At 50.5% G+C, this 24,250-nt stretch overlaps 2 protein-coding genes across 2 annotated transcripts; both read left to right on the top strand.

The window, feature by feature from the left end:
* The first annotated feature begins 1,296 nt into the window (after positions 1-1,296).
* Positions 1,297-6,504, top strand: Hoxc10 (homeobox C10). Its single transcript, XM_032890924.1, has 2 exons — positions 1,297-2,047; positions 5,383-6,504. The coding sequence occupies exons 1-2, from the start codon at positions 1,297-1,299 to the stop codon at positions 5,658-5,660; spliced, it is 1,029 nt and encodes a 342-aa protein (XP_032746815.1). The 3' UTR covers positions 5,661-6,504.
* Positions 6,505-16,329: 9,825 nt separating this feature from the next.
* Hoxc9 (homeobox C9) lies at positions 16,330-19,021 on the top strand. The gene is made up of 2 exons (XM_032890923.1): positions 16,330-16,867; positions 18,639-19,021. Exons 1-2 carry the CDS (start codon positions 16,330-16,332, stop codon positions 18,881-18,883), a joined length of 783 nt encoding a protein of 260 aa, XP_032746814.1. The 3' UTR covers positions 18,884-19,021.
* The last annotated feature ends 5,229 nt before the right edge of the window (positions 19,022-24,250 follow it).

The following is a 24,250-nucleotide window of genomic DNA, read 5'->3' as shown; positions in this document are numbered from 1 at the left end:
CCCACTGCTCCCCTTTAGTAAACAAACAAAAAATAGACCGCCCCTCTTCTTTAAAAAACAAAACAAAACAAAAAACTCCCAGCCCAATCTCTTAAAAAGGACCCTTCTCGGATGGCGTGTAATTGTTTCTTGGGCTCTTTTCCCGCGTGGATACGCTATTCCTCCAACCTAAACAAGGCCTGGAGGTTCGAGCTTTCTCTCCCGGAATATTCCTTTTTTAAGTAGGGACAAGGTCAGGCGGGAAAAGATGGTCGGTTGCCGGGACATAGAGCAAAGCAGACTACCGAACCCGCTCTAAAGGCAAAGTCGAGAGGACGGAGCTGCTCATCCAGTAAGGCCCAGGTTGCAACTCCAGGGTTGGGGAGAGGGTACCTCTAATCTCCAGCTTCCTCCTGCACTGATCCTTAGGCCCACTGAGGTCCTCCTTTGCCCAGAATCCCTTAATTTGCTGTCACCCGGGCCCCGGCCCACTCTAGACACTGGAGACTTCCAGTTAGTACCCAAAAGGAACTTGCAACTCAACCAACCGCCAAGAACTACTGGAGCGCCCAGACCCAAGGGCCAAGCCGAAGGAACCAGGGGGCAGGAGAACAGAAACTTCAGCTTGATTCTTTAACTTTCTCTTCTACCCTAAGCCCACTGGAAATCCCTCCCATTTCCCCAAAACCTTACCCGGCTACCAACCCAAGAAAAGAAACGGAAGTATGGGGGCAAGAAAGTGGAAGGTGAAGAGAGAGAAAAGAGTACCTGAATCCTGTCTTGACCCTTTACTTTGAATTTGACTGTTTTGAGCCCGGGTTGCCTTACTCTACCCCGCATTTCCCCCCTCCACTCCCTTCTCCCCAAGAGCTACAGGCTGATTCTCTAGTAAACAAGTCCCACTCTTCCCAGAACAGCCCCATGTCCCTCCACCCACCCCACCACCACCCCACCACTACCCCACCGCCCTTGCAGCCCGGGGGGCGCTTCCTTTGTTCGCCATGAAGGGCTCCGGTGCCCCTACCCGGAGGCAGCTGCTAGGTGGCGCTGTTACTCCACGTTGAGCGCTCCGCCTGCCGACAACTTGACCCCGCTGACGTCACGGCCGTCTGAATCATCAAGGCCATTTTCAAATCCCATTGGTCTAGCCGTCACATGGTGAGGACCGAATGCACGGATAATTATGGAGCTGATATTTCCCCCCTCCCCTTCTTTTTCCTCCCGCCCCTCCAACCGCCCCCCCTTCCCGGATGGGGGAAAAAAAGATGTCAGCTCCTCCGCTGTAGTATTGCTCCTTAAAAACCCCTCTCTCTGAAAATGACATGCCCTCGCAATGTAACTCCGAACTCGTACGCGGAGCCCTTGGCTGCGCCGGGAGGAGGAGAGCGCTATAACCGTAGCGCAGGAATGTATATGCAATCTGGGAGTGACTTCAACTGCGGGGTGATGAGGGGCTGCGGGCTTGCGCCCTCTCTCTCCAAGAGGGACGAGGGAGGCAGCCCAAACCTGGCCCTCAACACCTACCCGTCCTACCTCTCGCAGCTGGACTCCTGGGGCGACCCCAAAGCCGCCTACCGCCTGGAACAACCTGTTGGCAGGCCTCTGTCCTCCTGTTCCTACCCACCTAGTGTCAAGGAGGAGAATGTCTGCTGCATGTACAGTGCAGAGAAGCGGGCGAAAAGTGGCCCTGAGGCAGCTCTCTACTCCCACCCCCTGCCGGAGTCTTGCCTTGGGGAGCACGAGGTACCTGTACCCAGCTACTACCGCGCCAGCCCGAGCTACTCCGCGCTGGACAAAACGCCCCACTGTGCTGGGGCCAACGAGTTTGAAGCCCCTTTTGAGCAGCGGGCCAGTCTCAACCCGCGCACCGAACATCTGGAATCGCCTCAGCTTGGGGGCAAAGTGAGTTTTCCTGAGACCCCCAAGTCCGACAGCCAGACCCCCAGTCCCAACGAGATCAAGACGGAGCAAAGCCTGGTGGGCCCAAAAGCCAGCCCCTCGGAGAGCGAAAAGGAACGGGCCAAGACCGCAGACTCCAGCCCAGACACCTCGGATAATGAAGCTAAAGGTAAGGCCGTCTGGGCCGCGGGCGGGCTGGAACGTTGAGGGTGCTGGTCTTCGTGGTCTGGATTTGGGGCCGAAAGATAAGGGAGAGTTGAGCAGAGGCCTAAGGAACTTGAAGGTTCTGAATTGACCCGGGTTTGAGGCTCCTGTTTGCTGAGCGCCAGGCTGGTAGTGTCATTTAGCAGTGGAAGGTAAACCGAGACATGGAGGTGCCAGGCCAGCCCTGCCCTTGGGTGCATAGGCGGAGGAGGGGCGCACTACAGGCAGCCTGCGGGCACCCTGTGCTGCACCGGATCGGTGGTCATTCCTAGGCTCTTGATGGCTTTGGTTTGCTTTTTTAGTGAGGATGTCCTGGGGGTTCATGTCCCCAGCTCAGGTCAAAGCTCACAAAAAGCTTAAAATGGCGATCTTTAGGCCAGGGACCAAGGAAGGCTTTGAGATGAATAATATCTCTTCAGTGCATTTTCCTAGTTGGAAAAATGTTTACTACGAAACACAATTTGTTGTTTGTGGGTCGGATTTGTGCGTGCAGTTTGTGCCCCTGCGATTTCTGTCTCGGCAGGAGCCTTGGGCAGCGAGGCTGAGGCCGGAAGAGGTGGAGGTGAAGGGCTGCCCGCCACATCCCTCCCTCCTCCAGATGCTTGGCTTGAGGATGGCTTTGGATTAGAGCATTGGAAATGGTGGTTTTGTTCCCCCCACCACCAACACCGCTTTTCTTCTTCTTCTTCTTCTTCTTCTTCTTCTTCTTCTTCTTCTTCTTCTTCTTCTTCTTCTTCTTCTTCTTCTTCTTCTTCTTCTTCTTCTTCTTCTTCTTCTTCTCCTCCTCCTCCTCCTCCTCCTCCTCCTCCTCCTCCTCCTCCTCCTCCTCCTCCTCCTTCTCTTCTTCCTCTTCCTCCTTCTTCTCTCTCTCTCTCTCTCTCTCTCTCTCTCTCTCCTTAATTCTTTTTCCTTTTCTATATTTTTTTCTGGTTACGTTTTTCCCCAGTGATTTTCAAAAGCAGCTTATAAATGAATGGCTGGAAATTTTCTGTGTGTGTGGCAAGCGGTTTACTCCTGAAAGGGAAAGAGGCATTGGTTGGATTTCTTTGTGATTTTTGGTTCACTGCTCAGCCAGAGTTCAAGCTCAGGGTTCAAGATTCATTTCTTCTGTAACTGAGCTGTAATCTGGGAAGAAAAATCAGAGTTTAAAAGAGGAGCAGGTTTGTGGTGCAGAGGGGAACGACTTTCCCTGAAAAGTTGGAGCAAAATACACCAGAAAAGGCCCAATGGGTAGGAATAAACCCGCTCCCCAAGAAACTGGCTCCTGGTGATGCTGATGGAGGCCGGCTCATTGGTATAGAAGCAGATGAAATATTGAGGGCGAATCAGGCTGGGGTGGCCTGAACCTTGTGTGTGGTGCTTTGTATATGGTTTATATATGGATGCAACTGCACACTCGTGCCTAATGGCAACCTGTATCACACACACAAACACACACACACATACACACATACACACACACACCCTTGTGTTCCTTGTACACACACTCACACATGCACATGCACTCTTTTGGCGCGCAAGGGCAGAGCCTTACCCTCTTGGGTCTATTCTGCAAAGATATCCTTGGTAAGTCAGTCCTTAGAGACTTTGACCAGAGGATGGCTGTGGCTGTGCTTCTGAAGATGAATGAGTAAGGCGCCCATATAGCTAACACACATGTCGTTATGGCTCATGTGTCATGCAAAGGTTTAATTTTATTCCCTCACCATAAACCTTCAGCTGGACTGGGGTGGAGGGCAGAAAAAACTTTGTCCTAGCCATACCAAAAAAGTAAAGTCAAGGTTAACAAGTCTACCCTCTAAACCCAAACTACACCCACTTTGATAGACTCCCCTTTCTTTCCCTGTTGTCCCCCCAATAATCTAAGCCTTCCTATTCCAAACTAACACCTAGAGATTATATTTCGTGTTCTCCTTTTTCTCCGCCCCCTTTTTGGTGTTTTCACCAGGCCAGAGGCAATGAGCTTTTGGCTAAGGTCCACTTGTAATTCCTTTCCTCCTCTTAAAACTCAACAACCCCAATAAAAAACAAACAGGATAGAGTTAGATGTAGAGAGCCTGCAAACAGTTTGCCAGAAGCTGCAGGTGCAGAGATTTGAGAATAATTAAAGATGTTGATAATTTCTAGACTATAGCCTCAAGTTTGCTGTTTTATTCCCTCCCCCCTGCTGTTTTCTAGTTGCCCTAGGGAGCTTTCCTCACCACCAATCCAGACGAAATCCAGAACCCAGAAGGCCCACTTGGCATAAGGAAGAGAGAAAGCAGGGTGCACACGGGGCTATCAGCAAAGTTATTTGCTAGGTACCCGCTCCCTAGTCTTTAGACTCTTTATTTCACTCTTTAAGGGTGGCCATGTTCTATACTGTTACCTGCAAGGGCAAGACTGGTCCATTTCAGCAAGAATACATATTAAAAAGAGATGCTAACAATAAAATAATAGAAACACATATATATGGTATCTTCTCATATATATTAATATAGATATCTATAATATATCTATAATATATATAATATATATCCCTCCTGTGCATACAGATGTGTAGGTGTGTATATTTGAAAACATATATACCTACCTACACATAGACTCTAGGAGATGGCAATACCTTAGGATGTCTGCCTTCCTTATCCTTAAGTTCTGTGGGCAGAGGAAGTTGTCTGAGCATCCCTTAGCATGCCTCAGAGCTGTTGCCCCTGACCCCTGCTGCTCAGACAGGTTTCCTCCACTCAGTTATACCTGAAGCATATGGCCAGGAAAGGAGATAGCAAAGGGAAGCTCTAACAAGACAGTAATCTTGTGGAAATTCAAGTGAGAATAAGAGTTGGGGGTCTAGTGCAGGAATTCCAGAGACAGGGACAGAATCTCTCCACAAAGATGAAAAGAATTTAAGCTCTCTGGGAAATGACTCTGAGCTATGGGGCAGTCTCTGCATTGAAGATGCTTTTTCTGTCTGGCTGCATTTTTCCAGAGCTAGAGCAGTACAGAGTTGAGAGAAAGCCTGGAGAGGTTTAAGGCAACCACTAGGATCAGGGAAGGCATTCAGAATCTGTTAGGATAAGGTAGGCTTGACTAATTTAAATTTAGCAAACATTTTGAGCATAAAGGCCTCTTCTATTTCTTCCCTGTAAGTATGGGCTTCTAAGAAATTTCAAAAGCCCAAGAGAACCAGCCCCCAGGCCTGTGAAGCTAGAGCAGTTCCCTTCTGCTTCTTCAGCCTCCCTCAGCCCAAGCAGGCTTCCAAAAGCTGCACCGAGGTCTTGCTTCTTCCAGGGATACTTATGTAAATAATGTTATTTTTAACAGAGGAGATAAAGGCAGAAAACACCACAGGAAATTGGCTGACAGCAAAGAGCGGAAGGAAGAAGAGGTGCCCCTATACTAAACACCAGACGCTGGAATTGGAGAAAGAATTTCTGTTCAATATGTATTTGACGCGAGAGCGCCGCCTGGAGATTAGCAAGACCATTAACCTTACAGACAGACAAGTCAAAATCTGGTTTCAAAATCGCAGAATGAAACTCAAGAAAATGAACCGAGAGAATCGGATCCGGGAACTGACCTCCAATTTTAATTTCACCTGAGCCAGCGTCATCTCCTCCCCCTCCCCTTCTCTCCTTTCCCCGCCCCTCCTCCCTTTGTGCCTGGTGATATATTTTTTCCCCTCCCTGAGTATAAATGCAATGCGGCTGCAAAAAAAAAAAAAAAAAAAAAGGCAAAGACCTCAGACTCTCCTTCCAAGGGACCTATGGTTCGTGCTTCGAGGATGCTTCCACCTAAAGCATGAAAATGGGGTGCTGGGTTTTGGGGTGTTGTGTGTGCCCTCATAGACGGGGTGGTAGTGTGGCCAGTGTGTGTGTCAACTCCTCAGTCACCCATGCACACACATGCAGCCTTCTGTTCTCCATGCAAAGTTGAGGTCAAATCCACCCAATTATAGGGGAAAGAAAGGGGGAAAAAATCAGAGAGGGTCTGTAACCTCGTAGAGCACAGTTAGAATTGCTTCCTCCGTGCTGCCTTCCCCCTCTTAGAATAATAGATAGTCTTGAAAGTTCGGCTAGTATTTGTGTGTTTGTCATAGCACCCAGTGTCTAGACTAACCCTCCCTGTGTGTTTCCCTCCCAATGGCTCTGAGAATATGCTTGAAGTATTTGTACTGCTTTCTGCTTTTCTCCTACCCTTCCCAACACACTGTATCTCTCTCTCTTCCTAACATCTCAGAAATTCCACCCAGAAGAACAAAAACATTAAAAAAAAAAAATAGAACATAGCAAAGTAAAAACAAATTCCACCCCCACCCCAAGTTGTCCTGCTCCTGTCTGGGAGTTGTGTTATTTAAAGATAATCTGTATGTTGTATCTTTTGCATGTAGCTTCCTTAATGGAGAAAAAAAATTCCTAATAAATTTCCGGAATCTTGATCCTCAAATGGATGGTTTTTTCTGTTTTTAGTGGCTTTTTCTTTTTTTTTTTTTAGCGACACCCCCTCCCCCAAAACACTGAGTGTGTGGATATGTATGTGTTTTGTGTTTGACTCATCTCCTACAGCCTTTTCAGAATGTCTCTTGGCGGGTTTAATGTAAGTGAGAGACCATAACGTTGATTTAAATATTATCCAGGTGACCACAATAAGTCAAGGTCATAAAACAGTAATGTCAGGACGGTCTTGGTGCGCGCGAGAGGTGGATTTTATGATCTGCAAATATAATGTGGTACTGCAGTAAAAGATGCATTTAAAGGTGACTGGAGGAGGGAAAGAGGCAGAGAGCAAACTGCAATCTTGAGGAGCAGACGGATCTGATTGCCTTCGGTACTGGGGCTGGATGCACCCCACCACTGCTGGGGGGGGTACCTCAGGAACCCCCACCCATCTAAACAGAGGAATAAACTTAACTGCCGGAGGGGCACGAGGAGTTAAGCCCCCGCCCTCGACAGCAGCTTACAGAAGCGCCAGCGGCAGCGAGAGGAGGAGGAGGCGGCGACAAGGTAAGAGAATCGGTTTCTTGTTCTTCTCTTGGCGGTCGACTGAGGACTAGCAGCGTCCTCAGGTGCCCGGAGAGCAGCGCGTAGAGCACGGAGGAAGGTGTTTCGGGCATCTGTGTTTTCTGAGAGCCCCGGATTTTCCTTGTGGCCGCCGGCAGTGGAGGGCAGCGACTATGAGCTCCCTCTCCTCCCCTCCCTGGCCCACTGCCGCCGTGGGGTTCGGTGGTTAAAGGGGTAAATTGGTGGTTTTGGCTTCTTTATCTTTGAAGGCACTTAGGGGCGTCTGGAGGTCCACCCATCAGTTTAGGTGTCTCTGTCTGGTTGTAATGTAGAAGGGTTGGAGCTTGAAGCTTGGGTTTTCTTGCGTTTTGCTGGTGTGGGTGTGAGCCTTGTCCATGTTCTTGGTCTTAGTGTTCCCAAGCTGTAGGGATTTGCCAGACAAGTGGCCTGACTGGAAGTGGCCCCACAGCACAGGCGCTGTGGTCTAGACACCCATGTTTGTTGAGAAGCCTGAGACAGAGTCTGGGAGAAGAGTACAGGAGAGCCAGATGGACCAGACAAGGGGACCCAGTTCAAGAGTGGAAGAACGATCCAGCTCCCCCCAGGGCCAGAGCCAGATGCAGGGGGATAGCGCTATTGCAGTACTGGGGGTGGGGCAGGGATTTGGCGGCTAGAGGTTCCATTTCACCAGATTTTCTCAATGCAACTTGCTTATACCAGAAACTAACAGAGGCTATCAGATCCTCAATCCAACTAGCCACCCAAAGTCCACTCTATAGTCCTTAGGGAGGTTGTAAGGGCGGAAAGGGGATCGGGCTAAATTTCTTCCTTCCCCAAGCCCCTTCCCTTCTCCTTTAGAGAGATGCAAAGCCTAAGCTCCGGCCCTGTTTGCTCAGCTGATCTGTGGCTTAGGTAGTTTCATGTTGTTGGGATTGAGTTTTGAACTCGGCAACAAGAAACTGCCTGAGTTACATCAGTCGGTTTTCGTCGAGGGCCCCAATCCACCTCCCCTAACCCTTCCCTCCCCTGTGGGGCTGCCCCACCAGCAATCCCAGATAGGGCAAAATGGGTGCAGACTGAGGAGGTCAGGCTGTGAGTGGGGCCATGGGACAAATTCTGGACAGCCCTGCTTTACAACCATCTCCCCCTCAGCCTGTCCCAATCTCTGGAACAGAGGGAAAGCCCCCCCCCCCAGCTATTGTCTCCTGAGCCCAGCTGATAGAGACAGACAAAGAAGGTCCAACCAATTCCAAGGAAGTGCAGGAGTTTGAGTTTGGCCTGGCTGGCCAGCTTAGTTGGGGAACAGGGTGGGGCAGAATCATTAAAGGACAGAAAAGCTCCCAGAAAGAGGAGGGAGTCCCTGAAGTCTCTCCCTGCTACCTCTAAGGAGAGAGCCTTGCTCCTATGGAAAGTGAGGGTGTTGATGTTCAAAGAGTTAGGGAACTCTGCGAACATCTCCAGGGGTGGCTATAGGAAGTGAGTAGGTTAGTGGAGAAACACCAAGTCCAAGTAGAAACCTTCCTCAACACCACCCTGTTGAGAGCAAAAGCCCAGCTCTGGTCTGTCTGTCTGTCTGTTACCGGTAGGCCTTGCTCTGGGTGTTTGCCTGTTTGAGGCTACTATGCATTTGCCTGTCTTTGTGTTCTGTGGAAATGTCTGGGTAAACAGAAGCTGCGCTCGCCCCACCGTTACCATATTGTTGAGAAGGCTGTTGGCTGATGGTAGGGGGGCGGAGGGGAGAAGAATGGGGCAAAGAGAGATCTGAGCAATGAGAAACTTTACAGACCTCCTCCACTCTGTTCCCTTTGACTTTCTTAATTCTGGACTTGGTTTCTACAAGTGAGGGTCTCAAAAAAGGTTTCCTGGTCTTCAGAGGAAAAAAAGGGGGGGTTGATCTGGGAAAAAGGGAAACAGGCGGCTGGCTCTGTTCTCAGAGACTCTGAAAAGGAGCAACCCAAAGGAGGCCAGATTCTTGGGGCTCTTTTGTAATTATGATTATGAAAGCAGAGAATACAACCATGTCTCTAACAAACTATCATGGAGAATTCTGTATTCTCAACATGGTGTCCTGGAAGAAAACAATGTGACTTTAAATTCATTACATGTGTATAGGTCTCTTTTTCTATCTGTCCCTTCTAGGAGGCTTTCTGAAATCGGTCTCTCTCTCTCTCTCTCTCTCTCTCTCTCTCTCTCTCTCTCTCTCTCTCTCTCTCTCTCCTCCCTCCCTCCCTCCGTGTGTGTGTGTGTGTGTGTGTGTGTGTGTGTGTCTGTCTGTCTGTCTGTCTGTCTGTCTGTCTCTGTGTGTCTGTGTGTCTGAAATTCATTTGGCTTCTATGGACATTGGAGGAGAAGATGGGAATAGACTCTCCCACTTCCCAGCTGAATTGTCGGTCCTATCTGTTCTCTATCCCTTTGTGTGAGGAAAAGTATTTAAATCTCTATGGCTCCCAGGGAAATTGGGAGGTTTCCAGAAAGACAGGCCAGTTGGTGATGGAAGATATGTAAGGGAATCCCCTGGTTTGGGAGCCCATATAGTCTCTAACTTCAGAGTCTCCGAGGCACACAGCCAGTTTGGGTGAGGAGAGCCTCAGGCTGGAGCAAGGTGTTCAAGAGCTCTTGGCTTAGAGAAATCGCCCCGATGGGCCGAAATTGATCAATCCAGGGCTTCTGTGCCCTGAGTCACTTTGCCCCTATTTCCATTTCAAAGATGGTGGGTTTAAAGGAGGTGGCCACAGAGTCAGGGGTCAGGGCAGTCTCCTCCCTAGATCTGGAGAAATAGAGCAAGGTCTCATAGGGCCAAGGTGAGGGCCAGTCTGATGGTCAGAGCCCACCCTGGGGGCCCTGGGACTGTGGATCATGGCTAAGGCGATAGTAATTATTTATTCGCTTCGCTGGAAGGGAGTCTTCAGAATGAACAGCGTGAAAAGGAGGGAAAAAATTATCTCTCTCGTCTGAGGATATTAAGATGGATTTTTATTTCTTAAAGGACCCTCCCCGCCGAGAGCACATAAGCGTAAACTTAATATATGCTCCGCAGCCCAACTCTAGAAATCGCAATAAAAGTTAAAACCTCCCCTACTGGTTTTTTTTAATTATGATATGGGAAAGGGGAGCAGGATTTATAGAGCTGAACTCTCGGCGTGTGTTTGAGACTTGCGGGAGAAGGAGGAGAAGGCAAGAGCTCGCCTAGGAGAGCCTTGATCTCTGAGATGTCTCGCCGGCAGTGGGGGCTTAGGCTCAGCCCAGCTAATCCGCTGTGGTCTCCCTGGGACCTCACCCCAGCAGTCGGCCTTGCTTCGGCTCACTCGCTGGAAGATGCGACCCTTCTTGAGAACAGGTGACGTGAAAGCGGCAAGCGGGGATAGGGGAGGTATACATGGGAAGACTAGCGCACAGAGCTTTGTGTGGGTCCTTGCCCAAGTGTAGCCCAGCGGATGGAAGGGTGTCCGGGCAGGGCACAAGAACAGGGACAAGGTGGACTGTGTGTGGACATCGGTCACAGACTGAGCAGAGCGGACTCCTGGTCTGTGGTCAGCGGCGAGCCAGGCAACCGGATGTTGAGTCTGTAGGAAGGACCTTGAGGTCTGTTGGGTGTTTGGGCTGTCGGGGGCGCGGCAACCAGGAGTATTGAGGGAATATGCAGTGCGCGGGGCGCCGCGGTCAGCTTGGACGAGGCTGTAGGCCCGGCACGTCTCTGCGGCTGATGGGTTGTGTCCGGAACGACTAAACTAGGGTCGAACCAATCATCAGAGCATGAAAATAAATGCAGTTATGGGGTCCCCCCCAATGCAGTTCTCTCTTTCTCTCTCTCTTTCTCTCTCTCTCTTTCTTTCTTTCTTTCTTTCTTTCTTTCTTTCTTTCTTTCTTCTTTCTTTCTCTCTTTCTTTCTTTCTTCCGGAGATACCTGGATTTGGTCCAGAGCAGGTTGTCCGCGGGAGGGCCCCGCGAGCGGCAGCGTGCGAGGGAGGGAGGGAGGGCGAAGGAGGGAGGGAGGGAAGGAGGGCGGGTGGCGGCGGCTGCGGTGGCCAGGGCTTCCCTCCCTGGGCGGGAGGCCTCTGTGGCCATGGGGAGCCAAGAAGCAGGTAACGGAGGCTTTCTGAGGAGGGATTGGACCAAGCCCAAGGTACCAAGTCTTCCGGGCCTCTGCTTAAGGTCCTGTCGGGAGAGAAGGTAGGGAGATCGGCGCCCACCAGGCCTGACAAGGAGGCCTCGGGATGTTCAACCTGTGTATGATTTCAGCCTCACACTCATGTTGTGAGTCTGTCTGCATTGGGAGACGCCGCTTGCCTGTCTGTCTGAGACTTCTCAAACCCGGGCACTCCTTCCAAACGCTCAGAAAAATTCGTCGTCGGAATGTGTACTTTCATTCATTGGATTCTCTGAAACTCGGCAGGGCTGGCTACAACAACCCCAGGTTGGGAGGGAGCGTTCTTCCTCTTTTCTGGAGGCGTAGTCCTTTGGCTCCTTGGTCACAGGCTGAGTTTTCCGGTTCTAGGTTCGCGGGTCGCCCTGATGTTTGAAGCTAGACAGCTCCAGTCGGTTAGGGAGGGCAGGGAGGGACCCGCGGCTGTGGCTCCTTAATTATACTTCGAGCCCGTATTGTCTCTCCTTTCGCCACCTCCGCTTCCTCAGTCTGGGCTCCAAAGTCACTGCAAATCTCCTTGCGTTACATACATCACACAAAAGATCAGGTAACAACGCTCTCAGGGCCATTGAGTCAGAGCACAGGGCAGCTCTGGTTCTGGGGCGGCTCCCTCTCTAGTCACTCCCCAGGCTGGAAAAACAGACTGTGTTGGGGGAGCCGGAAATAACCCCGTTTGCTGCGGAGCGGCAGGGCGGGGGCGCCGGCGCAAAGGCAGGCCCGGCAGGCCATGGCGTTGAGAGGGCCACGTTCACAGGCCCTGGGGGTTTCACGCTTGCTGAGCTTGGGGATCTGGCTCTTGGTGTGGTGGTAGGGATCCCAGATACCCACCTTGGGTGGGGGTAGCACGCGGATCTCCTCGCAGCAAGCAGGAGAGCTCAGTTTCTGCTTCCAGCTCAGGCCTTAGCTAGGAGGAGTTGTGTGTGGGTGTGTTTTTCCCAACAAAGAGGGATCAGGAGAGATGGGGGGGAACTAGAAGGGAACCAGGGAGGGGGCGGGGAAGGGGAGAGGGCAGCGGAGGGACAAAATGAGCCCATTTCAGAGGGAGAAGGAAAATGAAAGCAAACGGAGTAGGGCCTCCTCGGTTCAGGGCGGGTGCTGGGTAGCAGAGAGCCGATTCCCTGCCTGCGGCGGCCAGGATGGCCCGCTTGGGGCACAGGAGAAAGCCTGTTTTAAATTTAATCCGAACTTGACGGTGTGGATTGAACCGGAGGGAATTTAAATCATTAAAACAGAGACACCCGGGAGGAGGAGGGAGGAGGATGACTCTAACCTATCTGTTTGTCTGTCCTTCCCACGGTGCTAGCTTGACTGTGTTCTCAGTTGCTCAGGTTTGAAGTGATAGAGGTTTGCCCCTCCCCCCTCAGAGGACTCCTCTTCTGTGCCCACTGAAATCTGTTGGGGGTATAAGGTGAATACAGAACAGTCAGCTAGAGCTGGGTTCTCTTTCCTCCTCTCCAACAGTAACTCCCAGCTTCCTTAAGTCTCTCAGGTTGCCCCAGTGATGCTAAGAACAATTGAAAGGAGTTGTGTAGATGAGAGAAAGTCTTAGAATAGAATAGGAGATTCAGAGGGAGTAATTGAATGAGAGAGATGAGACCTTGCTTCTTGGCATCCCTACTTCTTTGCCTCCACATATGCCTAGATTTAGGGACAACCTGAAAGCTCACTTCACAGCCCTGACCTGCTGCTAGCTTTTAAATGTAAAACATGAGAGTCACAACTCCCTTGGAGGACCTGGGACTAGTGGCCTCTGGATTCCCAGTCTCTTATCAGACCCCTTCCTTTAGGCTACCTCTTTCTAGGAGGCATAACAGAATGGGATTTTGGTAAGGAGGGGCCTGCGGGTAAGGCCTGCTTCCTGGTCCACAGCTGTGCCTGCTTCTGAGTGGGGAGGGTCTGGAGTTCTTGCTCCCAAAAGGAAGGAAAGGCAACAGTCTCTCTCCTGCTTCCTGGGGGATTTGAGGGCAGGAGGGATCCCTGTACCCCTGACTGCTCAGCTGCCACAGACTCTGCAGGGCAGGCAGGCTGGAAATGCAGGCTGCTCAGGAGTTGAAAAGAAGGCAGTGTTCAAAAGCAGAAGGAGAGAACAGAGTGTCATTACAGTCAAGATGCCTATAAGAGGGGCTTTTCCAAATAGAAGAGGCCCAGAGAAGAGGGTCCTTAAAGACCTGTGTTTCGGGACGTTGAGGTAAAGGAAGACAGGCCCTGTGTCTAGTGAAGATGCAGAGAAAGAGCAGACATGATGTATCTTTCCTCTTCTATTTCTTCCTCTTTCACTAGAATGTAGCTCAGCCTCCAGCAGCCAGAGTGACTGCTGGGCTAATATCAGATTCGGTGTCCCAGAGGCCTAGTATACCCACCGGAGCAGGTCTCCCAGAGGGGATGGAAAGGAGGCCTCTTACTCCTTTGTGTCCAGACAGAAGTGGCCGCCGCGCCGGGAGCGGTCCCGCGGCAAAGCCCCGGCAAGCAAGAGAACTGCACAATGCCATGGCTGCTCCGCCAGCCTGCGCCCTGCCCCATCCTGCCTGCGCCTCATTGCCCAACTCTCCCTTGCTTTTTGAAAGCCTTTCTTTCCTTACCCTTAGGTCTCTTTATCTTGCTTGCTTGCTTTCCTTTAATTCTTATTTTTTCCTTCCTCTTTATCCTAATCCTTCCTTTCTATTTTTCCTTCCTCCAGCCTGGTGATCTGTTTAAATTGGTCTCAGGCTCTGTCCCTTGATGTCCTCTTGGTTTCAGTCTGGCCCCGGGCCCCACTAAATGTCTGTGCTCATTGCTGGCAGCAACTGCCCATGAGCCAGGCTGGGTCCCCAGGCACCCATGCTTGGGGGAGGTGCTGACTATGCTAGGAGTTTGAAGAAGAAAGCCTCTGAAGAGCGACTGGAACCTCCTATCTGTTCCATGAACTAGTGTGAGAGATTTTTTTTTGATTGACAGCTAACATGACTATATCAAGGGCAAAGAAATGTTCTGTTTCTTATTGTAATTTGGATTTTCCAGCCAGTCCAGCCCTAAGAAGAAGACAGCAAGAACTGAGGTGAATTAATTTGAGGCTCCAAGTGCCTCTTCCTAACCAGACACTTATTACACACACACACACACACACACACACACACACACACACACACACACACACACACACACACACCTCAAAAAAACTCAGCCCTGATATACCGAAAAGAGAAGAACCAGAGGAGGGAGCCCATAAGGATTGGGGAGGGCTCTTGTGGTTCTTGAGTCTCTCCTAAATACTACAATTGTACCCTCTTCCCAACATTTATTGCCCCCCCAACATACATACCATCCTCTCTAACACTTCATCATGGAGGAAATAGAGAAAGAAACATAGGAGAAAACCAGCTCCCAGTCCTACACTTAAGAGTTTGGTCTGGTTCTGGAGACTGGAGAGAGGAGTAAAAGCAGACTTGGCTGGGTCTGGGTAGCCCTTTAACCAGCTGCTTTTAGAGCTTGCATCCCAGCCTCAGCTCCTGCCTATTTCCCCTTGCATAGACTCTTCTCTCTGGCTCTGGGACTACCTTTCCTTCAGACCCACTCTGCTCTGCCTGGGTGCACCAAGTCTCTGAGGATATCACCTGTCCCTCCATTCCCCACAACCAACCTCTTTGCCCCTTCTCCTGCACCCATACTTAGGATTTTTCTGAATGACCCAAACCCTCCATTTGCTAAACCACCATGGGAGGTCTGCTGGAAACCTAGGCTGTGTGTACAACAAACCCCAAATTCAAGGGAGGGGAGTGGGTTGAGGATAGCAGTCAACTTATTGGGAGGGTGGAATCCAAGTTGTCTGATATTTCCTTTCAATCACACTGCCACCTTCTGAATTCTTCCATCGACCCCAAAGAGATTGCCCTCTTCCATCCCTCCGTTGCTTTTTTTTCCGTTCCAAAAACAGCCTACAATTTTATTTAATGAAAGACACATTTATGAACAATCAAATGATCCTCATAAAATTTTTATTGAAGGACGTAAAAACAAGCTACTTGCCCACGACCGAGGTCGCTCTCTCGATTTGCCCGTTCTCACCCTGGCTCTCTGCAGACAGAACCTCCGAGTGACTTCTTTGGGGGCGGGGGGAGGGTGTTGTAGAAATGGACCTGGGCGCAAAGGAGGATGAGCAGGCAGCTGGGCTGGGGATGCCCCACTTAAGTTGTGTAGCTCTCTCCTCCACTTCTTCAGGCTGGCAAAGAAACAGAGACAATAAATTTTAAATAAAGGCTTGTATGTCTGTGCTAAAGCAAGAGGGGACTTGTGAGGCTGATGATAAAGGTGTGTGAGCTTCCCAAGCGTTACTCCTCCCACTCCACAGACCACCTTTCCCAAGCTTCCCATACCCTAGATTTGGGAAACTGAGCTGGCCAGGGGCAGAAGAACTCTCCCCTTTCCCTCCTTCCCTCCCTCCATCCCAGCTTGTTCAGTCCCCTCCCACCCACCCTCCCTCGCTGCTAGTGCTGCTGTTCCTGAAAGAAATACATATATACACAGTATTTAAAAACGCATTTTTAAAAGCCACGTTCCGAACTGACAATCGCTGATCTCCGTTCACTCAGAGACTGCAGGAGCGTCGGAGCCGACAGAGACAGATTACGTCAAGAAATAGTTCCTCCACCTACCTCGTCCGGCCTCCCCGCCCCTGTGGGGCTCCCCGAGCCCATCTCAGCTCTGGGGGTCCAGGAACCCTGGCTTCTGGGACTGGCATTTTCGTCTTGGTTTTTTTTTTTTTTTTTAAATCCTCATGGTAGGGGGAGCCATCTGCTTTTGGCTGCACATGGTCAAGGGGGGGGGTCCCTGATGAGATATGATTCGTCCGGGGAGGGGGGCCTGTCTGGCGCCTGGGGTCCAGAGTTGCAAATCGCTAGGAAAACGCAGGTCGCGGGGATCAGCAGAGAGAAGGGGGTGGTAAAGGGGGGAAAAAGCAAGGGGGAAAAAAAGCCCCTGCGCATTGATCCGCGCCGTATTTTTGGGTAAATACGATCACGTGGGGGCTGGGGAACCAATGAGCTGCCGGGAAAAGGCTGGAAAAATAATTACCTGCCTTGATTGTTCTGTGAGCAGATAAAAAGTACATATACAGTTCATACAATAATCTTATGTATGTAAAACCCTGTTACGATGTCGGCGACGGGGCCCATCAGTAACTATTACGTGGACTCGCTCATCTCTCACGACAATGAAGACCTCCTAGCGTCCAGGTTTCCGGCCACCGGGGCTCACCCTGCCGCCGCCAGACCCAGCGGCTTGGTGCCGGACTGTAGCGATTTTCCGTCCTGTAGCTTCGCGCCCAAGCCGGCTGTATTCAGCACGTCGTGGGCGCCCGTGCCCTCGCAGTCGTCCGTGGTCTATCACCCTTACGGCCCCCAGCCCCACCTCGGCGCCGACACGCGCTACATGCGGACTTGGCTCGAGCCGCTGTCCGGCGCCGTCTCCTTCCCCAGCTTCCCAGCCGGGGGCCGTCACTACGCCCTCAAGCCCGACGCCTACCCCGGGCGCCGCGCCGACTGCGGCCCGGGCGACGGCCGCAGCTACCCGGACTACATGTACGGCTCTCCCGGGGAACTGCGCGACCGCGCCCCGCAGACGCTGCCCTCGCCCGAGGCGGACGCGCTGGCCGGCAGCAAGCACAAAGAGGAGAAGGCCGACCTGGACCCTAGTAAGTTGGGAGCAATTTTCCTTTACAACCGGCTCGGGAGGGGAGGGGAGGCCAGGCGGGGACAGCTAGATTACAGCCCCTCCGAGCGGCGCGGGCAGTGCGGGAAAGGAGCGAGGGCGAGGGGGTGAGGACTCAATAAAAGCGAATTACCTTGGGGAGCTCTCAGGAGCAGAAAGGTCTGAGAAAAGGGCCCAGGCAGCCAGGTTGGGTGAGGGCCAGCCAGAGGGGCTTCTTTCCCAGAGGCTGGCTTTGAGGGAAAACTCCTGAGTCCCCCTCTTAGCGCATTTTTTTTTTTTTGGCTCAGTGATCACTTGTGTGTGTGTGTGGGTTTGGGGGGGTTGCTGCAAACAGGGACAGGGGCTGGGCTGAAGGGCTAAGATTCATTTTGTGGCTTGAGAAAGGACAGAGCAGAGGTGAGGAAGATAGTTGGAGCAAAGGGAGAGATATTATCCCTACCTCTCACAGCCAGAGTGGGGAATCTTCATCCCACTAGGGGTTTTTAAAGCAGAAGGTCCATTGACTTCTCCCCCAGGAGAAGAATCTGGGGGTGCACAGCCTAGGAACTTAGGTTAGGACTTCCAGATATAAGTGGAGGAGAAGTAAGGTCCGAGTTTCCTTAAACTTGAAAACCCACTTTTAAGTGTCCACAGGAGAGAAAGAGTTGTGAATGGGGATCAGGAATGTATAACAAGGAAAAAAAATCTTCGGATTAAAGAAACACACACACACACACACACACACACACAGAGAGAGAGAGAGAGAGAGAGAGAGAGAGAGAGAGAGAGAGAGAGAGAGAGAGAGGAGAGAGAGAGAGAGAGAGAGAGAGAGACCCCATTCAGAGAGACAGGAGCATTCTGAGTGTTGCATAGAAGAGGGGTGCTGACTAGAGTAGGTAAAGAGGTGGGGGGCAGGTGGAAGCTGCAGGGTCAAAGAAGGGAGAGAGAAAGAAGGAGAAACAGCAGGGGAGGGGTGCAGTCCCCTGGATGAGAGGAAGTGTCTGGGGGGGGGATCCCCAGGAGGAGACTTCAGGAAATCTTTTCCTCTAGCTCTATAAGGGGCCAGGGCCTAATTACACCCCTCTGAAGGCTTCCCTCCCTGCTCTCAGCTACTCTCATAAACCTGAAATTGGAGGGTTGTCTCCTGCAGAGCTGTCCTGGGGCTGGCTGGAGGAGGGGGGCACTGGAGTCCAACATAGGAGGGAGCTTTTCTCCAAGGCCAGCAGCTCTGTGAGGAGAGGGGAAGGTTTTCCTCATTCTGATAACTTCACCCTGATAATTCGCCTCAGCAGGGTTGAATTCTGAGCGGGGAGATGGGTACTGGAAAGAAGTGAGGGTTTAGGGACTCTCAGGACTTGGTCATGGGCTGTGAGGGTGGGAGGGGGCAGAGGAGGAGGGAGGTGGGGAGGAGAAGGACCTTGCTATAAAAATAAAAAACAAGAGAGAGAAGCGTTTATGGGCCTATGAAATGGTTGGGAATTTGGACTTTTTATGAGGATATTCTCGAATTACTACTCTTGAAGCTGAGGACCAGGCTGTGGGGGCTTTGATAGCTTAAATTTTACTACAGTTTTAGGTGCTGGAAACTGAACAGGGAGGGGACATGGGGAGGGGGCTGGATGCAAGAGAAAGGAGGAAATGCCTACAGCAAAATGTGTCCAAATTCAGGTTCAATTATTGAGTTTGGGGAGGTTGACTAAACCTAGAGGTGGGATGACAGAGGTCCTGAGCTGGAAGAGAACTCTACTGACCCTTGCCTGTGTTTGGCCCTCCAGGCAACCCCGTGGCCAACTGGATCCATGCCCGTTCCACAAGGAAGAAGCGCTGCCCCTACACCAAGTACCAGACGCTGGAACTGGAGAAGGAATTTCTCTTCAATATGTATTTAACTAGGGACCGTCGGTACGAGGTGGCCCGTGTTCTCAATCTCACTGAGCGGCAGGTCAAAATCTGGTTTCAGAACCGGAGGATGAAGATGAAAAAGATGAATAAAGAGAAAACCGACAAGGAACAATCCTAAACCCTGCCCCAGCCTGCTGCCTCGGCACAGCCAAGGGAAACACAAAAACCCCACAAAAAAAATGCCCCAACTCAGGCGGGAGAAAGCACGAAAAGAAAAGGAAAGAACAAGATAGAGAAAAGCCCAACGTCTTAAAAAGAAAAAAAAAAAAGAAGGGGAAAATGCAAACTCTTTCGATGTGGGAGGGTTAAGTGTTGAGAAATTGGTGTTTAGAGTTAGTTCTATCCATCGAGGAGGAGGCAGGAGAGAAACTGCGTTCTCTTACCCCAGCGCAACCGAAATAAATGACACACACAAATGTGAAATTTTTCCCCTTCTTTCTTCAGAGAAGCCAGTATTTGAAAATCTCTCTCTCTCTCTCTCTCTCTCTCTCTCTCTCTCTCTCTCTCTCTCTCGTCTCTCAATCGTATTTGGTCTGGGCCATTCCTTCCTGGGCCTTGGGCGCTCTGCGGGCAGATTTCGTACAAAAAGACACACAATGATGATGGTTCCCAGTCCTGAGCTGAGGGCCGGACTGCGCTGCTGGCTGGGTCAGGCTGCAAATGCAGGCTGGTGCCTCAGGCATGTACAGAGCAGTGTTCTTCTTAACCCAGTGTCCCTCCCCATCGTCCGTCGTCCTGTAATGTTATTCTGTTTGTTACAGTGGAACTCTGTTAATATATCTAAGTCACTTGAAAAAAAAAAAAAGAAAAAGAAACTCAATGGCATCTAGTTCTCATTATTTTATTCCTTACGGTTCTGCCGAGGAGGCAAGTGCTTAAATTCTCTAAGGGAAACTGGAACCAGAGAAGGGGCTCCCTCTACCTTGGAAGGGCAGATGCCTGCAGCTTCTCTTCAGGCAGTGCAGAATGGGGGGTGGTGGTTCCAGGGGAGGGGTGGAGGCTGCTGAGACAGAGGCCTAGGTCGTGCCTGCCCCGGCTGGCTGCCTATGAGTTTCCTAGTGGCTTGATGGAGCGTGTGAGGAGCGCTGCTTGAATGGTTTTGCTGGCTGTAATTAATTGTAATAATTTATGAGTACACGAGATCAGAGAGAAGAGATAGGTGAAGATGAAAGTTGGGTGCTGGGTGAGGGCCCAGACTGGCTTCTTGCCTGGTTGTTTTGGTGCTGTGGTACTTTCAGGGTTGACTGAGAAAGAAAGGTAGTGGGATGGTCAGCTAGGAGGAAAGGCCATACAGGCCTCAAGAAACACTGGGGGTCAGGGGCGGGGGGGGGGACAGGCATTAAGTACTGAATGAGAAGAGGGGGGAGGGAAGAAGAAAGAAATGGAAATACAAGAAAAAAAGGACAGAAGGGTGGAGAAGAAGGAAAAGAAGGAAGGCAGGAGAAAATGGAGAGAAAAGGGAGGAAATAGGTGGCAAAGCCAATACAATCGGAATTAGTTTCTTCTTAATGAATTCATCCCTGCCTCTTCTCTCTTCTCTCCCCTTCTATTACCCCCTCCAAAGTTGGAATGTTGATCAGGGCAACTAAGGTCACCTAAGCAGTACTCCTAAGGGATGGTGAAGCCAAGCTCCAAGGAGCTGGTTAGGTACTAGCCAGGAGTGGGGTGCTCTCTGGTGGCCGTAGGACCCCAAAGCACAGAGTCGTTGATGTGTATCTAACTGCCTGATAGGGCTGGGTGACTGCACTGCAGCCTTCTCTAGAACCTTCCCTCTCTGGAGCTAACAGTTTTCATGGGCTAATCAGAAGCAGACAGAGTTGCTGGGTTTGCCTCAGCCTAGCGCCCCCTTTCTCAGAAATCCCCCAATCTGGAAACTATTAAAATTAGACTGTTTGAAATATAGCCCTTTAATATCTTGGGCTGTCCACTCTTTTAAGGACACAGGGTGTTGCTCTGAATACCCAGAGGATACCACCTAAAGGAATATAACTGGGGGGGGGGTCCCTCTGTGTTGTTCCCTCCAACTCATCCCATCAGGATTGGTGGACACTTGTAAGGACAGCCTCTGACCCACTATTTGAGTCTCCTACCCTCTTCTTCTAATTAGGAGGATTGGGGGAAGATGGGAAGGGTTGAAAATTTTGTTTCTTTTAATATTGGGGGACCCGGCAATCAAGTGGCAACAACTTAGCAGTCTTTAATGTATTTGCTCTTTCCTGCTTGGTAGACTTCCCCCCACCACTCCTAGTACTGATTCTTTGCTCTTTTTGGAAAGGTACTTTGTCTATATTTTCTCACTACCTCATTCTTCTCTTTGGCCCTTTTGCTGTTCGTAACCCTGGCCTAAGTTCTGTACTTGATGAGAGAGCCAAGACACCCTTCTCTCCTACAGTCTGGGCCATCAGAATGAGGGTTTCTTTCCCTGCTTGAGCTCAGCGCTGTTTCCGGGCTTCCACTCCGCCCCTGCTCCAAGGCCCTGAAGCCTCCAGCGTGGCCTGCTTTCTGAAACCTGCCCTCCAGAGTCAGCCTTGCTGCTACAGAAAGGAAAGAGGACCTCAGAGTTTGCAGAAGCCCAGGAAATGGTGGGATTTAGAGTAGGTCCACTCTTTAATTCCGGTTTCTAGCCTCCAGGTCCGAATTAGATTTTATTCATTACCGTTTATGAATTAAAACAACATGACACACAGCTGGGGAGAGAAATGAATGCAGGCTAGGAGAAGGGCTAGCAAACGCCCTCCTCCCCTCGTCTTCCCTCCCACCTCTCCTCTGTTCCTTTGTCGAAATCACAAAACCCTAAAGGTTGTCTCACTTGGGAAGGCAGCAGATAGGTACATTTCCGTAGCCCAGAAATGCCACTTTTATGGCCCTGTTTGTCTCCCTGCTCTGGGTTCTGAATGGGGCCGAACAAAACAGCAGTGCAGGGCTGGCTAGACGTCTGGGCTTAATTGTTTTATGGTTTAAATAAGGTGGACACTCTTTCCTTTGAAATCGGATTATAGGAATGTTTTGTCTATGGCCAACAGAGATCAGGATCTCTCTGACTGAGAGAGGTGAAGAGCGTTCAAGGGATGGGCTACAAACTAGGGGGTGGGGGCAGCCTGGAACAGTCAGAGTCCTACTCTGAAGTCCCGCAGGCAGCAGCAGAAATAAACTGTGCATCAGGATAAGGGGGCCTGAGAGTTTAGGGTACGTGCTAGGAGCAGAGGTCGTGGGAGCTTCGGATAGAGTGGTGCATCCGTGCGCATAGGGTTTTCTAGACTAGAAACTGAGTGGAGGAGATTCTGCCTATTCCTTCGCAATGTTTCTTTATTCCAGAAGGGAGGGTAACAAAAGAGGACAGTGTGGGACCTTTCACAAGGTTTATTTCAAGAATTTAGAAAACCAAAGAACAGAGGCAACTATCTGCCAGGAATCCCTTTCCTTTGGAGCGATTTAGAGGCTTCTTTCTCCCAACTTGCCACCTTTCAGCTCAGCCTGGGATCTCTGCACGCTTTTTCCCAACCAGATTGCATTGGAGCAAGTGGACGCGAGGTGGCGCTGTTGCTTAATGTTAGAAGCAGAGGTGCCCTCCGACCGGCTTGGCCTACTGACATTTCTTGGCCAGAGTGGAAGCTTCGGTCAGAAAGCCCCTGGCTTCTGCCAGATTGGACCCCACAGCCTCTGAACAAATCAACCCTCTCACCTGCGAGGTGTAAATAATTCGTGAGTGGCAGTAGGAGATGGGCCCTCGCTCTACCGGAGAGCTCAGGAGACGAAAGAAGGCAGGCATCAAAAATAATCGCTTGTGGAGATAAGTGAGGAGCAAGTAATTAACACAAAAAGGCGGAATGACCCGAACAAACGAACATAAATCCGTAGTACCTAAGAGGGCGGTGCAGGCCTAGGGCAGAGGGGCAGAGCGGCCTGGCAAGGATGACTGCTTGGAGTTCCTTTATTTCCAGGCTCAGAGGGAAAAATAAAGCAGATACGTGTAAAAGAAAATAGATAGATAGATAGATAGATAGATAGATAGATAGATAGATAGATAGATAGATGATAGATAGATAGATAGATAGATAGGCAGGCAAACAGACAGACAGACAGACAAATAAAAGCTGAGACAAGCCCCCAAAGGGGAAATCAAGTCTGACCAAGGTTTACAGGACTGATGAGTTTTCCGGACAGGCAGGGCAGTCGCATGCTCAGGACAGTCGCATTCCAAGACACAAAGGACCAGAAGAATAGCTCTGTAGCAGGGTTTTTTTGCTGCACCATAAAATCTGGAACTAGATTCCCCCACCCCCTAAAAGATAAGGCGCAGGCCACAGAGAGGATCCGGACCCTCTCTGAGGCTCCTCTTTCCAGTTAGAGAAGAGAAAGTATTTATGACAGTCCCCGGTGCCAGATGCTAGGAACTCAGAATCCACCTTGTTCAGCTCTGCACTGATCAGTGTCTCAGATCCACAAGGCTGGAGATGCAGCAGGCTCTGGTCCGGGTGAAGATGCTCTGGGGTGCGCCCCCCAACGTTCTGGACCCTAGTGAGACCTACCGTACTTCTGGACCCTTCCCTTTGGCTGCTTCAGAGCTAGAGTTCTGTGTCCACGAGTTTGGGCAGTTCCTAAGTTCATTAGTGGTGAGTTCTCTAAATGCAAGAGATTCCTGTAGGGTGTCTTGCCTGGACACCAGTGAATCCTTAAGAATCTGGCTAAAAGTAACAATTTCTTCAATAATTACTTAAATAATGAAAGGACAGGGGAGAGCTGCTCTTTTTATCCTATCTTGACCTGCTATTCTTTCTTTGATACCTAGAGCCAGCCCAGAGTTGGCTCATACGGAGCAAGAGAAAAGAAAAAGATCTGGTTTTCTAACCAAGTCCTTCCTTGTCCAACCTGCAAACCCCAGGGTGTGGTGGTGATGGGGGAGATCAGGTGGATTTTTTTCCCCTTGATACAAAAACCTAAAATGTGTATTTTTATCGAGCATTATGTGAATGTGCCCTGTGTGCACATGTATGTACAGTTCTGTGAGTCAGAGTGGCCACTTCCAGGAGTGTGTATGGGTAGTATTAAATGAACTAGCTCTTAGTGTGCCTCAGGATAAGAGAGCAGCACTGTGTGTGTGTGTGTGTGTGTGTGTGTGTGTGTGTGTGTGTGTGTGTGTGTGTGTGTGTTCCGGGTGTGCTCCAAGGTAGCCCCACATACTGTAGAAGAAGAAGACAGGAAAAATCATCCTTATTCATCTTCATTCATGAGCACAATAGCCCACATGCACACACATTGCTCTTCTGCTCTCTCCTCTTTTCTCTCTGAATTAAGCCCACATAACTGCCAACACCATGGCCGGAGAAGGGTGTTCGTAGACCAAGGTTATTTTTTTTCCCATTAGAATCAACTTGAATTTGTCCAGTCTTGGGCATGGGGATGCTGCCCCCACCCAGAAAGTGTGGGTAAATATTTAAAGAGTGTCTGTTGACAGTTCCCATCCACATCCTGGCCTGGGCAGCCT

The sequence above is a fragment of the Rattus rattus genome, chromosome 1 (assembly GCF_011064425.1).
Source record: "Rattus rattus isolate New Zealand chromosome 1, Rrattus_CSIRO_v1, whole genome shotgun sequence".
NCBI classification, from domain to species: Eukaryota; Metazoa; Chordata; class Mammalia; order Rodentia; family Muridae; genus Rattus; species Rattus rattus.
This window is presented reverse-complemented; position numbering and strand designations above follow the sequence as displayed.

What these genes read in the sequence shown, in the direction of transcription:
- Hoxc10 (XM_032890924.1), top strand. Translation starts at nt 1,297, where the DNA reads ATGACATGCCCTCGCAATGTAACTCCGAACTCGTACGCGGAGCCCTTG. An exon ending in CTCGGATAATGAAGCTAAAG is followed by an intron (nt 2,048 to 5,382) that starts GTAAGGCCGTCT and finishes TATTTTTAACAG; the next exon opens with AGGAGATAAAGGCAGAAAAC.
- Hoxc9 (XM_032890923.1), top strand. Translation starts at nt 16,330, where the DNA reads ATGTCGGCGACGGGGCCCATCAGTAACTATTACGTGGACTCGCTCATC. An exon ending in GAAGGCCGACCTGGACCCTA is followed by an intron (nt 16,868 to 18,638) that starts GTAAGTTGGGAG and finishes TTGGCCCTCCAG; the next exon opens with GCAACCCCGTGGCCAACTGG.